At 39.4% G+C, this 12440-nt stretch overlaps 1 protein-coding gene across 4 annotated transcripts in view; it reads right to left on the bottom strand.

Annotated features, from left to right (window-relative positions):
- Positions 1 to 12440, bottom strand: part of MACROD2 (mono-ADP ribosylhydrolase 2) — an 899949-nt gene that overhangs the window by 65543 nt on the left and 821966 nt on the right. For all 4 annotated transcript variants that reach the window (XM_075496893.1, XM_075496891.1, XM_075496892.1 and 1 more), the window contains exon 10: positions 6539 to 6580. In XM_075496893.1, the coding sequence (XP_075353008.1) occupies positions 6539 to 6580 (42 nt within the window). The remainder of the gene's footprint in view (positions 1 to 6538; positions 6581 to 12440) is intronic.

Below are 12440 nucleotides of genomic sequence, written 5' to 3' on the forward strand. Positions count from 1 at the left end.
CAAGGCACAAACTGGTAGCACGGAAAGCCTGTTAGAACAACAGGAGGCCGAGCTGGAAATTAATCATAAAAAGTATTTGTAAATTAAGACATTTAATGAAAGCAGGTTCACTAATTAAAACATTCTTCAAATAGTGTTGCTTAACCATGAAAGCAGAGAATGGCAGACAATTAAAACTCAATTCATTGCACCTATTGAATCTATTCAACCGCGATGGGAAAATGACTTTCTGTCATTTGACTTTCTGTCAAACCTCCTGATTCCCTGTGGCCAACTGAGGGCTTGGGTGAAGGAGAAGCCTAAAGAAAACACACTTTTGTGTGTGCTGGAAAGAAATCTTGACCACTTGTAAGCAGGAAATGTAGGAAGACATATGACCTTGCTTGATTTACCCCTATTGCCATGCTGTGAGAAAATAAGAATCATGGTATTACCTCAAACTGATTAGCTAATTAGCAACTGGGAAAAAAAAACGCTATCTACATGTGTATTATAAATTGCTTAAGTGTTCTGAAAACTCCATCTCTTCTGCTGTCATACATACCCCACACAATCATCTACTCTGTATGCTGCTGGATTTTTAAACAGCTCTCAGCAATCAGATGCCCAGTTCTCATAAAGGACTCAGCTCTGCTAAGAGCTGTAGATGCTATCCTTTTATTTCCTACCCTTCCACAACTACGTATATCTAGAACTAAAATGCTAAAAGTTTCCAAACAGGAGGTATGAAAGAACTAAGCGAGGATGCGGAAAGGGAACTTGCAGGGTCAAGGGGAATATTGTGTTCATTCAAGAGACAAAAAGGGAGTGAATGGTTGGCTTTGCATGGAGCCCAGGAAATTCAGAAACGTTCTTCGTCTGCCCGCCTGGGAAACTGGTTACTCTACTGTACCTACGTCCAAAAAGAAGAGCCACAGATTGGGAAGCTGGCAGGAATTTACGTGAAGCAACAGCTCGAAATGTCAACAAAAATTCCAGAACGGAGATCTGTATGTGAGTAATTAAATTCCATCTCACTTGCTTAATTTTCAGGAATGAGCATTACCCAAAAAAGCCAAACTGAATATTGTTCTTAAAAATTTCTTCTAGAATGGAATTTCTGTTTCATTATGGAATTCCATACAGTTCAGAGCATGAAGGGCCCTCAGCGATCAGTAAATAAAGCAAGTTACAGCAAAGCAGAACATGCTTTGAGGTTTGGCTGGGTATCAGGAGGTAGACCTTTCCCGACAGCACTTAACATAGCACATGTCATGTGTCATGTCATCACATTTGCTCAACTGAATTTGAAATTCAAATACAATATTTTGAGGAAAACAAGAGTTTTCAAGTGCTAAGATGAATTTATTTCTGGAGTGGTGAGAATGTAGGAGTAACCACAAGAAATACTGTGGGGAAAAATAAAGACAAACCCCACCAAAGAAAGACACAGTTTGTCAACCCTTTAAAAGGGTTACTCAGGAGCAATGGTGATAGAGTTCAACAAGAACTTCAATACAAAAGAGAGATCCTGAAAATAACCAGGCTTTCAAAGATTGATTCCTGCCAACACTCTCCCATTCTTTTAAGAAAATAACTTCAATATTTATAGTGGACCATATTGATGTATGGCTGCTTTGGTTCTAATGCCACTCTGAACTACCTGCTACGTTCCCTTTTTTGGTTGACAACGATTCGCATCAGGGACTCGAATCAATAGGAATGTTTCAATCAACACTCACCCCCTCTAGTGATGAATTTTATCATCTAACCAATCTGTGAGGCTTCCTCCAGTCCCACAAGTCAAATGTCAATCAAGTTTAAGTGCAACTGTCCAGCCATGTCTTTCAGAAGTATCTGAATACATCTGGTAATATAACTGACATCTTAATTGACAGCACAAAGATGGAGAGGGAGGAGCCTTACATTCAGAGAAGTCAGAACTGTTACTCTCTCAAAAGAAGTGATATTTTTGCACTCTATAGAGAACCTTTAAATGCTCACAAAAGGATGTAGAGGCACTGTCCCAGGAGAACAAGATTTCAATGACAATTTGACTGCTCTTTAGCAGATTTCCCTCATTCCAGAAGCAGAAAAGGATTTGTGCAGGCTTCAAAATAATGTCTCTTTATTATGGTCAAAATACAACTCTTAACCCTTTCTGCTCGCCAACAGTATGTCTTTCCGAACAGTTAACCAAATATTACAGAAATGTGGCCTGCAAGTTTCTGTTTAAAAACAGCACACCTAGACAGGTGTCTGAACTGATCGTATTAAAAGCTTTTCTAATCGTGATCATCTGTGCAAAAAGGTTTCTGAGCTCTAACACTGGGAGAAATGATTCTTCTTTATAGGCTAATTCAGAGGGTCAACAAGCCACTTAAATCTCACAGTGTGTCTCCAAGTAAGCTATTCCCAAAATCCCTCACAACTTCCAAATCTCCCTGGTTACAAGTGATTGCTATTTTCACCCCAGAAAAAAAAAGAGAAAGTCTCCCTCTAAAACTAAGTGTCCAATATAAGAGTGTGCACACAGTGGAACATACAAATAAATTCTTTATTTATACAGCATTGTTTATAATAGGGCTTCCCTTGTTAGTGTGAATGAGATCCTTCGTCCTGCCATCCTAGCTGGCTGTGGCTTCTGAAGTAATGAATAGGTGGTTAATTAGGATGCTCAGGATAGAAATGGGATAACCAGCAGGGCATTTATTATGAACAACTATTAGATGGGAAATGAGACACAGTAGTGTGGCAACATTCACACAGGTGAGGTCAAAAGGTTTTGGCACCTGGTGGACAGTGAAGCCAAACAGGCTGGAGGGAGAATATAGATTCAGAACTGAATCTCTTTTCTGTGTGTTTCTTTTTTTTTTTTTTTTTTTTTTTTTGAATGGTAAGAGAATTAACCTATGTCAGTGCATAATAATGCGATACCATTGTGTAGAAATCTGGACCATGCTTCTCATAATAGCACATGCTCCTAAAATTTCCGCATGCAATCACTGCAATTATGGCAGTATCAGGGCTTATTTTGCACGCTTCTGTGCAGGGATATGCGAATATATAGGTATAAAAGCGAAGTCCTTCAGAAGTTAAAGTTTAGAATAATCTTCCCTTAATGGAGCTTAAAACATTAAGCATCACGACTCTGCAGTGTTAAATCACTGAAGTTAAAGGTAGACAAGACTATTAGGTCATCTGGCCCTTCTCTTTGCTTGTGTAGGAAATCATTCATAAAGCAAAGCTGAGATGTAGAACTGCACAGGTCCATACCCGCTATTACTGTAGCTGCCCTTTTGACTCCAGCCATTCTAACAGCAAACCGTATGACACATGATAACATCACAGCACTTTGAATTAAATGGTGCCGTTAAGTCAGCAGCTGCTACAAGATAACAGCACCCAGAATAACAAACCGATGGATTAAAATCCCATGAGTCAAACGCCATTAAAAGAGTGGTCTTGAGTGTGTATATTTCATAAGACTAGGTTATTTTCATTTTTAAATGTTTTTCTTATTCTGTACATCCAATATATGCAGTGATGTTATGTGATTAACTCGCTAAAATGATCATTCATGCTTGTTGATTTTATAGTATTAATGTAGATATTAATGGAGATTATCTGGCAGATGTAATTAAGATATTCCCTTATTTATTTTGAAGAGAAATCATAGAAAGACAGACCTTTCTGCATATAATGAGATATTTGCACTTCAGGGTGGCAGAAACACAAGACAGATTACTTTCATAATGTATCCATCACTCTATAATACACACATTTGGTCATCTGTTATTCCTTACTCCTGCCTAATTCTCTAGCTGTTTGCAAGGCTTAATCTGGTGCGCACTGAAGTCAATGGACATATTCCCACTGACTTCTGCTGCCTCTAGACCAGGACCAGTTTTTTTTCCTCTAACTCTTGCCACCAGGTTTAAATTAGGACTGATTCTGTAACCTCCGCCTCATTCTACTACATTCTTCAAATGAAATTGGTACAGATACAACGATTCTACATCTCATGTGTGTCCCCGTACTTGTCCATGTTTTCTCTTGATTCGGTATCGGCCCTCAGGAACACCTCGCCAATAGGAAGTTGGAGGCATGGGAATTTAGGTGAAATTTTGAATATTTGAATCTCTGCCAAAGGTCCTACACATGTGTGTAGTCTGCAACATGTGCTCTCCAGGAATCCAACACTTCTTTTTTCCTCCCCCCCCCGCCCCAAGCACAGGAATTGGAGAAGTAACCCCAAAGCAGATTGGATATGGACAGCTCAAAAAACCAGGGTCATCAATATTGGTGCCAACTGCTGAGTCCATCTGCTGGAGTCATGACCCATGAAGTCAAGTGGAATGAAGAATGATTATTCAATTAATATCTTGAAGTGGTGACTAGAAGTTGCTACTCTATTTTTTCCCTTAGAACAGTAAAAAGCAGATATCCTTCAAACTGATAAAAATCTGAGTATAAAAATGAAAACTTCCCTCAATGCAGAAATAATGTATGTATTTATAGTTCCCGCAAATGCATCCTATAATCATTAAAAAGTCCATACACAAATAGGTCAGAAGGGCATAACTTTTGTATATCTGCCCCACTACTGGAGCAGATATACAAAAGATACTTCTCTTTAGCCATATAGGTATTGATTGCTGACAATCAATGCACCGATTCCCAAAATATCTCCAAGTGATAAAGAAATAACCAAGTACATGCTGTTGAAGCTCATAGCACCCTACAGGCAAACCTATGAGGGAAGCTATGATCTCATCTATCTCATATGCACAAAGAAACAGACAGGTAGGGAAATATCTTCCTCAAATGACTTAATTCAGTGATAATGTCCCAGACCAGCTATGTAGCTTCACCCAAATTAATGAAGCTGTGAAGGATACAAGGCAAGAAAAAAGAGACCAGTTATTAAGTGGAAACGCAACTCCTTTTAATTCCAATTTAACATGCTTTAAAAAAAAAAATCAATGTAATTTGCATAATCTCCATAAAAGCAACAAGACAAAAAATGCAAAATAATTGGGCTTATAAAAGTATACATGCCATGATAACTGTAAAAAATGAAATTGGAAATGTCAGATGAATACTGCAAATTCAACTGCAGGATAATCTTTGGCAAATGTTTGTTGTATAATGATGGTCTTTATTTTTCTACTTTATGTATGTATCTATAACTATATCAATATCAATCACACTAATTGTATTAAAATTTCTAAAAGTTCCTATCCAGTAATCTTGACACCAAAAAGTAATTATAATTATATGTAATAAAATCAACAGGCCAGAACAGCAATAAAAGAATGTGCTAATCCATCAGTGTAACACGTATCTATCTGTGTATATCCATGTTTTCACATCTATGCATATACACCATTTTTCAAGTATTTCTAATTTCTAAGCTAATTAACTGGTTGCATAAATCATCATAATCCATTTGTCTTTAGGACAATCTTGCCAATTTAAGCAGCCAACATACTGCTTCAAAAGCTTTTACCTCTGTTTTCCTGGCTGGTATATCTCTGCCTTTCTCCATGTGGCTCTCCTTTCTGACCCCGTATCTTTTCGTAAAGAGAACTGGAAGTTCCTGCACAGTCACTGGGCTATGATGGGATCAGTGTCACAGAGACGTAGGGGACTGTGCACATGCCTGGTGCACTGTCACGGATGGGTACTAGCTGGTTAGGAAGGAGAGGCAGAGAAGAAGAGTAGGGGGAGCTATGCTGCGTATAAAAGGCGGTCCTTTGCTGCACAGAGGTCTCTTATGGAAGAGGAGATGTCCACCGAGAACCTCTAGGTGAAGGTCAGCAGGGTGCTGTGGTGGAAGCCTGTTACAAAAAGCCTCATCAAGAAGATTAAGTGGATGAAGGTCTCTACAAAAAACAAGCGGAAGTCTTCTGACTGGAAGCTTTTGTCCTCATGGGAGATATCTAATCCTCTGTCCTCTCCTTTTCTTGTTTCTCAGGCCTTTCTTTCCTTTATACCTATCCATCATTTCCATTTCAAGTCTATCCACATCCACAAACCCTAAACATTGACACTTGTTTTAAACAGCAAACTAGGAAGACCAGGAAAAATGTCCCCTGAAATATTGTCCAATCAAGTTCAACGTATTTAAAAGTTTGTGGGAGAGTTTTGCTACCGTTTTCATTGCAAACAAATCATGGCCACTAATCAGAATTGCAAATGACTCAAGAATTGCTGTATTCACACCTTTTTACAGACAAAGAGACTGCAGAATTTTAATTATTTCCCATTCATGTTCAAACTAGTTATTAATAAATAGCAACCAAGTATCACCCAGAGGCTCGTAACAGATGATGACATTAAAAAGGTAGTCTCAGCCATTCTTACAGTGTACTATTTATTATCAGGGATGGTTTACCCTACATTATGTTAAAAACCAGAGATGACTGTCGTAACATTGGCAATAAATGATTGGCACTGCTTATCACAACCAAGGCAAATAGTTTCAAGAATTCTTTCAGTGTGGTTGATGCTTCAGAGAAGTGATATATTTTAGCATAAAATATTGTTTACTCACCTGTGTCTTCACTCAGCTCAGTCCCTTCTTCATTAGCATCATCTGTCCAAAAAAAAAAAGAAAGAAAATGATTAATAAGAATAACAGGAAACATCTAAAATGCAATATCCCATGTCTCAAATTGCCCATATCTTAGTTTGCCACCTCCCATTTAACGTTTTGCAGTGAGATCTGGAGGTGGATGGGAAAAGAAGGTTTTGATACTAGACTGTTACTACCAGATACAGGAAATGCAGGGAATAAAGACAGGGAACAAAATTCTTCATAATTTACAGAATTCTGCAAATTATGACTTGTATAAAATGCAATTGTGTTCTCTTTTCTAGCAGAAGTTTTGGTTTACTTATCAAGTTTCAGTTTGCTTTGTTTCCCAGGAAAAGCTGGCTATGTTAAGAAGAGAACTAGTGATCCAGAAATCATACCACAAAAAGAAGTTACTGTAAATTTGCCAGACAGGACTTTGGTTTAAGACCAAACTTGGGCTATCCAAAAATTGAACACTTGTAATTATTAAGATGATACATGAAGAAAGCAGATTCTTTTTGCAAAAAGTTGCATTTCAGTAACAAAGGAATTTCTTACTGCAACTTGTTTTGACAAGGAAAAAAAAAATTATTAGCCATAGTTAATATCTAGGTAATTCAATGTTCCAGAGTCTTAATCATCTAATGGAGAGCTCATTGACCACAGAAGTTTATGTCAACTATCTTCCTAATTCATATAGACTCCATTTATACCCTTTAAAATGGACTTGGCCACGTGCAAATTCTGTAGCAAGCCTACCATTTCCGTCTAAAGCTTAACATCTTTCAAACTTTCATATGTGCATATTATGACCACCATTTGAACCCAAAGCAATATTATGATCAATGGTAGTGGAAACTAACAGTAGTATTTAGGTCCTAATTTACAGGGTCAGATCTTTACACGATAAACTCTGCTGAGACCCAAATGCTGTGACACACGCTATGAGGATTAAGCTCCACTTTCATCAAGATTTGGAGCCTGAAACTTTAAGTAGCATGAGAACAGAACAAGTGCTTAATAATAGCGGCCTCCACTGGGAATTGTGTTTGCTATAAGCATTAAAATCACGAGCGTGAGGATTTTCATGGATGCTTGTGAATCTACAGTAGATGGATCTGTATCCATCCCTCTCCCCCTTCCATCTCATTCAGACATGGTCTGGAGGGCAGGACTTTCAGAAGCCACTAAAGGACAGCAGGTTACGTTTCTCTTGAGTGCACTTTAGTCCGGCCCAAAGGATCAGGACTGAAAAAAGTCACTGCACATTTTACTTCCTTTCTCCTTATTCTGCAAACAATTGTTTTGGAGATCAAAAAGACACGTGGACCTCTACTGTACAAATATAAATTCATACACAGAAACTTTAAGGAGCTTTGACAAGTAATTTTTGAGATAAGAAAATGAAAAATCTTGTTAAAGCTAATGGGAATTCTACCACTGAATTGAACAGAGCCAGGATTTTCAGCTGGAGCCCTGACATTTTTTAACAAACCACTCAGAAAACATTTGGTTAACACAGAGATTATTAATTATTCAGTTTCCAATAACATGTTCTTTCCATGGAAGCGTTTATAATGAAACCAGCATGATAAAATTTCAAATTAATCTAAGGCTTGACACTAAATCAGCAGAATATAATATCTTAACATACATATATCACCTGGTCTTCTGCGGAAGTTCTTAATTATAGTTCTGTAAGTGACTTGGAATACGAAATTCCCAAAGCAACAGAATAGCTTCTAAGCTGGTGATAATGGACACAGACAAGAAATCTGATGTTATTAAAAAGTAGTGAAGTCATTATGCAATATAATTATGAAGAAGCAAAGACTGCTTTTGTGAACTAATTGTGAATTAAAGGCTGTTTTTTCTGGGAAAAGGAACCTAAGTCTTGCTAAAAGGCAGTAAAGTCCTTACGTAATTTCTGAAAATGGGAGTTGGGCTCCCAACTGCTTGGTGATCTCTAGGTCGCTATGGTGCCTTTGAAAATTCTACCCCGATCTAGATCTGAATCTGAGTTTCACTTTGGCACACAGCACTCCCCAGTCACTTCATGTGTCTCTACTTCTTACTGTCACACTATTAATGCATTTGGTGGAAGTGCTTCCCTGTCAAATATAAAGTGATCTCTTTCACTGACCTTGGTGTGGCTGGCTGAAGTGACAAACATCATGTTTAGTTGTCAGAACTCTATGCCAAAACCAATTATTTGAGATAAAAAACAGTATTTTAGCAATCTATATCCAAAATTCATTCACTTTCCCCCCAAAAAATGGTATTACAGGCAGTTTCTTGGTTACTGGTTCTGAAGAAGTAAAAGCAAGTAAAAATATTTTTTACTGAAGCTCTACATGCCTAATATAAAGCCAAATCGGTGCCAAGATTGCTATAAATTAGATTTGTAACACCTAGGGTTGTTTTTTGTTTTGGGGGTTTTTTTGGGGGTGGTGGTGTTGTGGTTTTTTTTATGTTCCCTATATATTTTTTTACCCCTTCTAGAGGAAGCCTTCTAAAGGTTTGCTTTGGTTTGAAATACGCACCACAGACAGTCAATCCCAAAGCAAAACTGAGTAAAAACACAGAAGAACCCAAGAGTGAATCTTTGACACCAGTAAACATTTCCTTAAAGACATATTGCCAATATTTCTTGCCCAAACTCCCCCCCATTTGAAAGACCAGAGGTGAGGTCCTCTGTAACTCTCACCCTTACTCAAGAGCTGTTGAAAAATAACTGACTAGGAAAAATTGCTGTAGTGTGTACGTGCATGTACCCACTCTCGGTTACTCTTTTGTCTGGAGAAGAAGAGCAGCGACCTTTCACATGGCTTCCCCATTAAAGCCCTGGATTTTGGGAAGCTCTACCAAGATGAGCTTGCTGGAAAAGGAATGACAGACCTCGCAGCTTGGAGTGAGAGGAAAACTGATAGTGACTCCCTGCAAGGGTCAGCCCACCCCCAAGAAAACTTGCATCAGTATTTAGAAGGCTTAGGACGCAAGGAAGCCATCTAATCCAAAATGTGTCATATGGTCGAGAGCACAGAATTTTCCAGCTTATAAATTGGGCTATAGTATATAAAATTAAGGTATTGGGTGGGTGATATATGGGACAAGAGTTTCCAGTCAAGTATAAAATAATTTACAGTTGAGAGTCAACCTATGATTGAAACTTGCCCTCTAACTCTAATGCTATCTGGGGTAACTATATTTCTAAAGATCACAGAGCTTTGCATTTGGGAGCAAGTTGCTCAGAGCATACACATTTGTATAAGTCACAGGCTCCCTGGTAGAGTCATGTACCGAGTGATGCCTGTTACTCTTTCATTCCCCTCTCCCTTGTTACCTGCCAGGCTCTGTGAAACAGAATAGCAGCACCATACCTGCTTTTACTGACACTGGAGAAGAAGATGCCTTCTTCTGTTATATACTTTTCTTTTTCTTTTGCCTTGCTGGTCAGGTTCTTTCTCTGTGTCACTAGTCATTGCATAGAAGCAAACACAAGCCAGATGGCTAAAACCATCAATCTGTGTTAAGACTTATGTTAGGAACAGAGAGGTGAAAGGCTCTAAATACCGCTGCTAATCCCCAAAGCCATTAAACCGCCTCCTCCTTGTTGCTCATGCTTCTATTTGCATTCTTCTTCATGTTAGCACGCGGAGAGTCAACGCTATACAAACACCTTTTATTTTTAACTGTGCATGCATTGAAGAGCTCTTACACAAGAGCCAGCTCCCCGCTGCAGGAAGCCGCTGTTTCATCTGCATTCAGGGCCTGCATCCTGGGCTGCCGGCGCTCCCCCAACAGCACCGCACGCTGCTAGCTCCTCCCTGCTTTCCTCTAACCTTTCCTCAGCTGCCTTGTCTCATCCTTCAGGATTTGTTCCTTTTCTCAGCACTTTCTGCTGTTTCCTGATTTCCAGACATTTCCATATTTCCAGCCAACCCACATGTCTCAGCCTGCTCCTCCTTGCAAGTTCGGCTCCACGTACTGAACATAACCAGGGGAGGGGAGGGCACTGTGGGACCAGACCAAACTCCCCGCTGCAGCCTGTATACACACGCACTGGCAAACAGAGCGATGAGATGGGCAGAGCTGTACAGGAGGTTGAAGACGGTGATCATACTGCTGATGCAGTATGATCAAAAAAAATCAAACCAAAAAAACCCCATAAAACCTTTTAGCACTGACAGCTGCAGCCATCCCGTTGAGCTTATTTGTTATACAAAAACAGTGGTCCAGCTGAAAAAGTTCCTGCCCTCAAGCATTTTCCTAGCAGGTACTTCATGATTGCCTGTACAGTTTCCACTACAATAACAGAGGATGTGCGGCACAACAGTCTCGCAACGTTGAGGAAAATGTATCCCATTTCGGGGCAGCCTCTGCTTGCTCAAATGAAAAGCTTCTCGTGTCCAATCTTGGAGCGGGCAGCAGCGTGGGCCAGGGTACCCACCTGATGCAAACTGTCTGAACCATGATAATATCAAGTTTCCAGCAGCTGAAAAGACCAAGTGGGTTCTCACTCTCCATATCTCCCTCCCCCACACTTGCCTTTCCAAAACTTTGTCCCAAAGCTTCACCCGCCTATCTATGTTATCATCTTAACGTCCTTAGGGAGCTTTCTAATCATGTGTCTCATGTCTGTTTTCAATCCTTAGTAATTTAAAAATCACTTTTTGATTGCTTATGACCCCTGCTGCTACCCAACAGGAGCTTCACAATAGTGTACAGGCTCTGAGTCCATCTCAGCCTAAAAGACTTGACATTTTTGTAGCACAGTAAACCACACAAGAACACCCCTAGGGTTTGATGAAGCCCAAACATACACGAGGCTCGCAATAACCTAGGAGCTCATGAGCATTTTGGGTTGTTCTGATCCCTCCAACTCAGTTCTCCACCGGGAGAATACAACAGACTGACCAATAGCACAGAACAAGGGAACGTTTTCTTTGAGGAAAAGCAGATTTGGAAATCTCTGCCAGATGAGATCAACTAAACTCAGGCCTGACTCTTTTCACATCTACTTGTAAAAAACTGTATTTTCCATAAAGCTTTCCCTCATCCTTAGTGCTCATAAGAGGAAGAAGAAAAAAAGAAAAAGGTAAAACAAAAAGATCCTTAACAACAAAGCACAATCTTCTGCTTTGGAAGAAGAAATAGGACTACTTTTGCTTCTGAACATTTGTATCCTTTAATCATGCAATCCTGCATACAGAGCAATAGGCACTATATAAACCTTCACCTGACACTAAGCAAGTTTAATCAAATTTTTTAGTCTGATTATAAAGAAACTTCCACTGATACACTCTGTACCATCCTGGCCTTATTGCAGCACTGGTGCAGTTTTTCTTCCCGTGTTGCTTAGTTACACCAGTCCCACAACACCGGAGTCTCACTGAATGAAAAATGTGTTTGTAGCTTTTGAAGCCGTATCAAATAGAAATCCTTAGTACCAACCTCCTAAGAAGTTCGGCACTGGTTTTTTTGTCACCACATAGATGGCTTCTTTTATGTACCGTATCACTTGATCTGCTGTAAAATACATATACCAGTACCAGCCTCAGCTGCGTATAAAGGCTATGCGGTAGCTGCCGTTCCCACTGCGAGTGAACTGGACAACATTGTTCCAGTGCAGGAAATGGTGCTCGCAGCCAGGATCAGATTTGGATTCCTATTTCCCAGATGCTTCTACCTTACACAAAAGGAATGAGGCACTCCTTGGGAAAATATACATCAGTTTTTAAAAAAGAACCTATTGCAAAACTTCCTTATTTCCTCCCTGCCCTAAAATACTGAAAACAACTGAGTTTTGTTTACACAAGTGGATTTCTCACCCACATGTATGCTAATGTAGTAGTCACACACAAAATGGTATGTTTTG

This window comes from Mycteria americana, chromosome 3 (genome assembly GCF_035582795.1).
Source record: "Mycteria americana isolate JAX WOST 10 ecotype Jacksonville Zoo and Gardens chromosome 3, USCA_MyAme_1.0, whole genome shotgun sequence".
In the NCBI taxonomy this organism is placed as follows: domain Eukaryota; kingdom Metazoa; phylum Chordata; class Aves; order Ciconiiformes; family Ciconiidae; genus Mycteria; species Mycteria americana.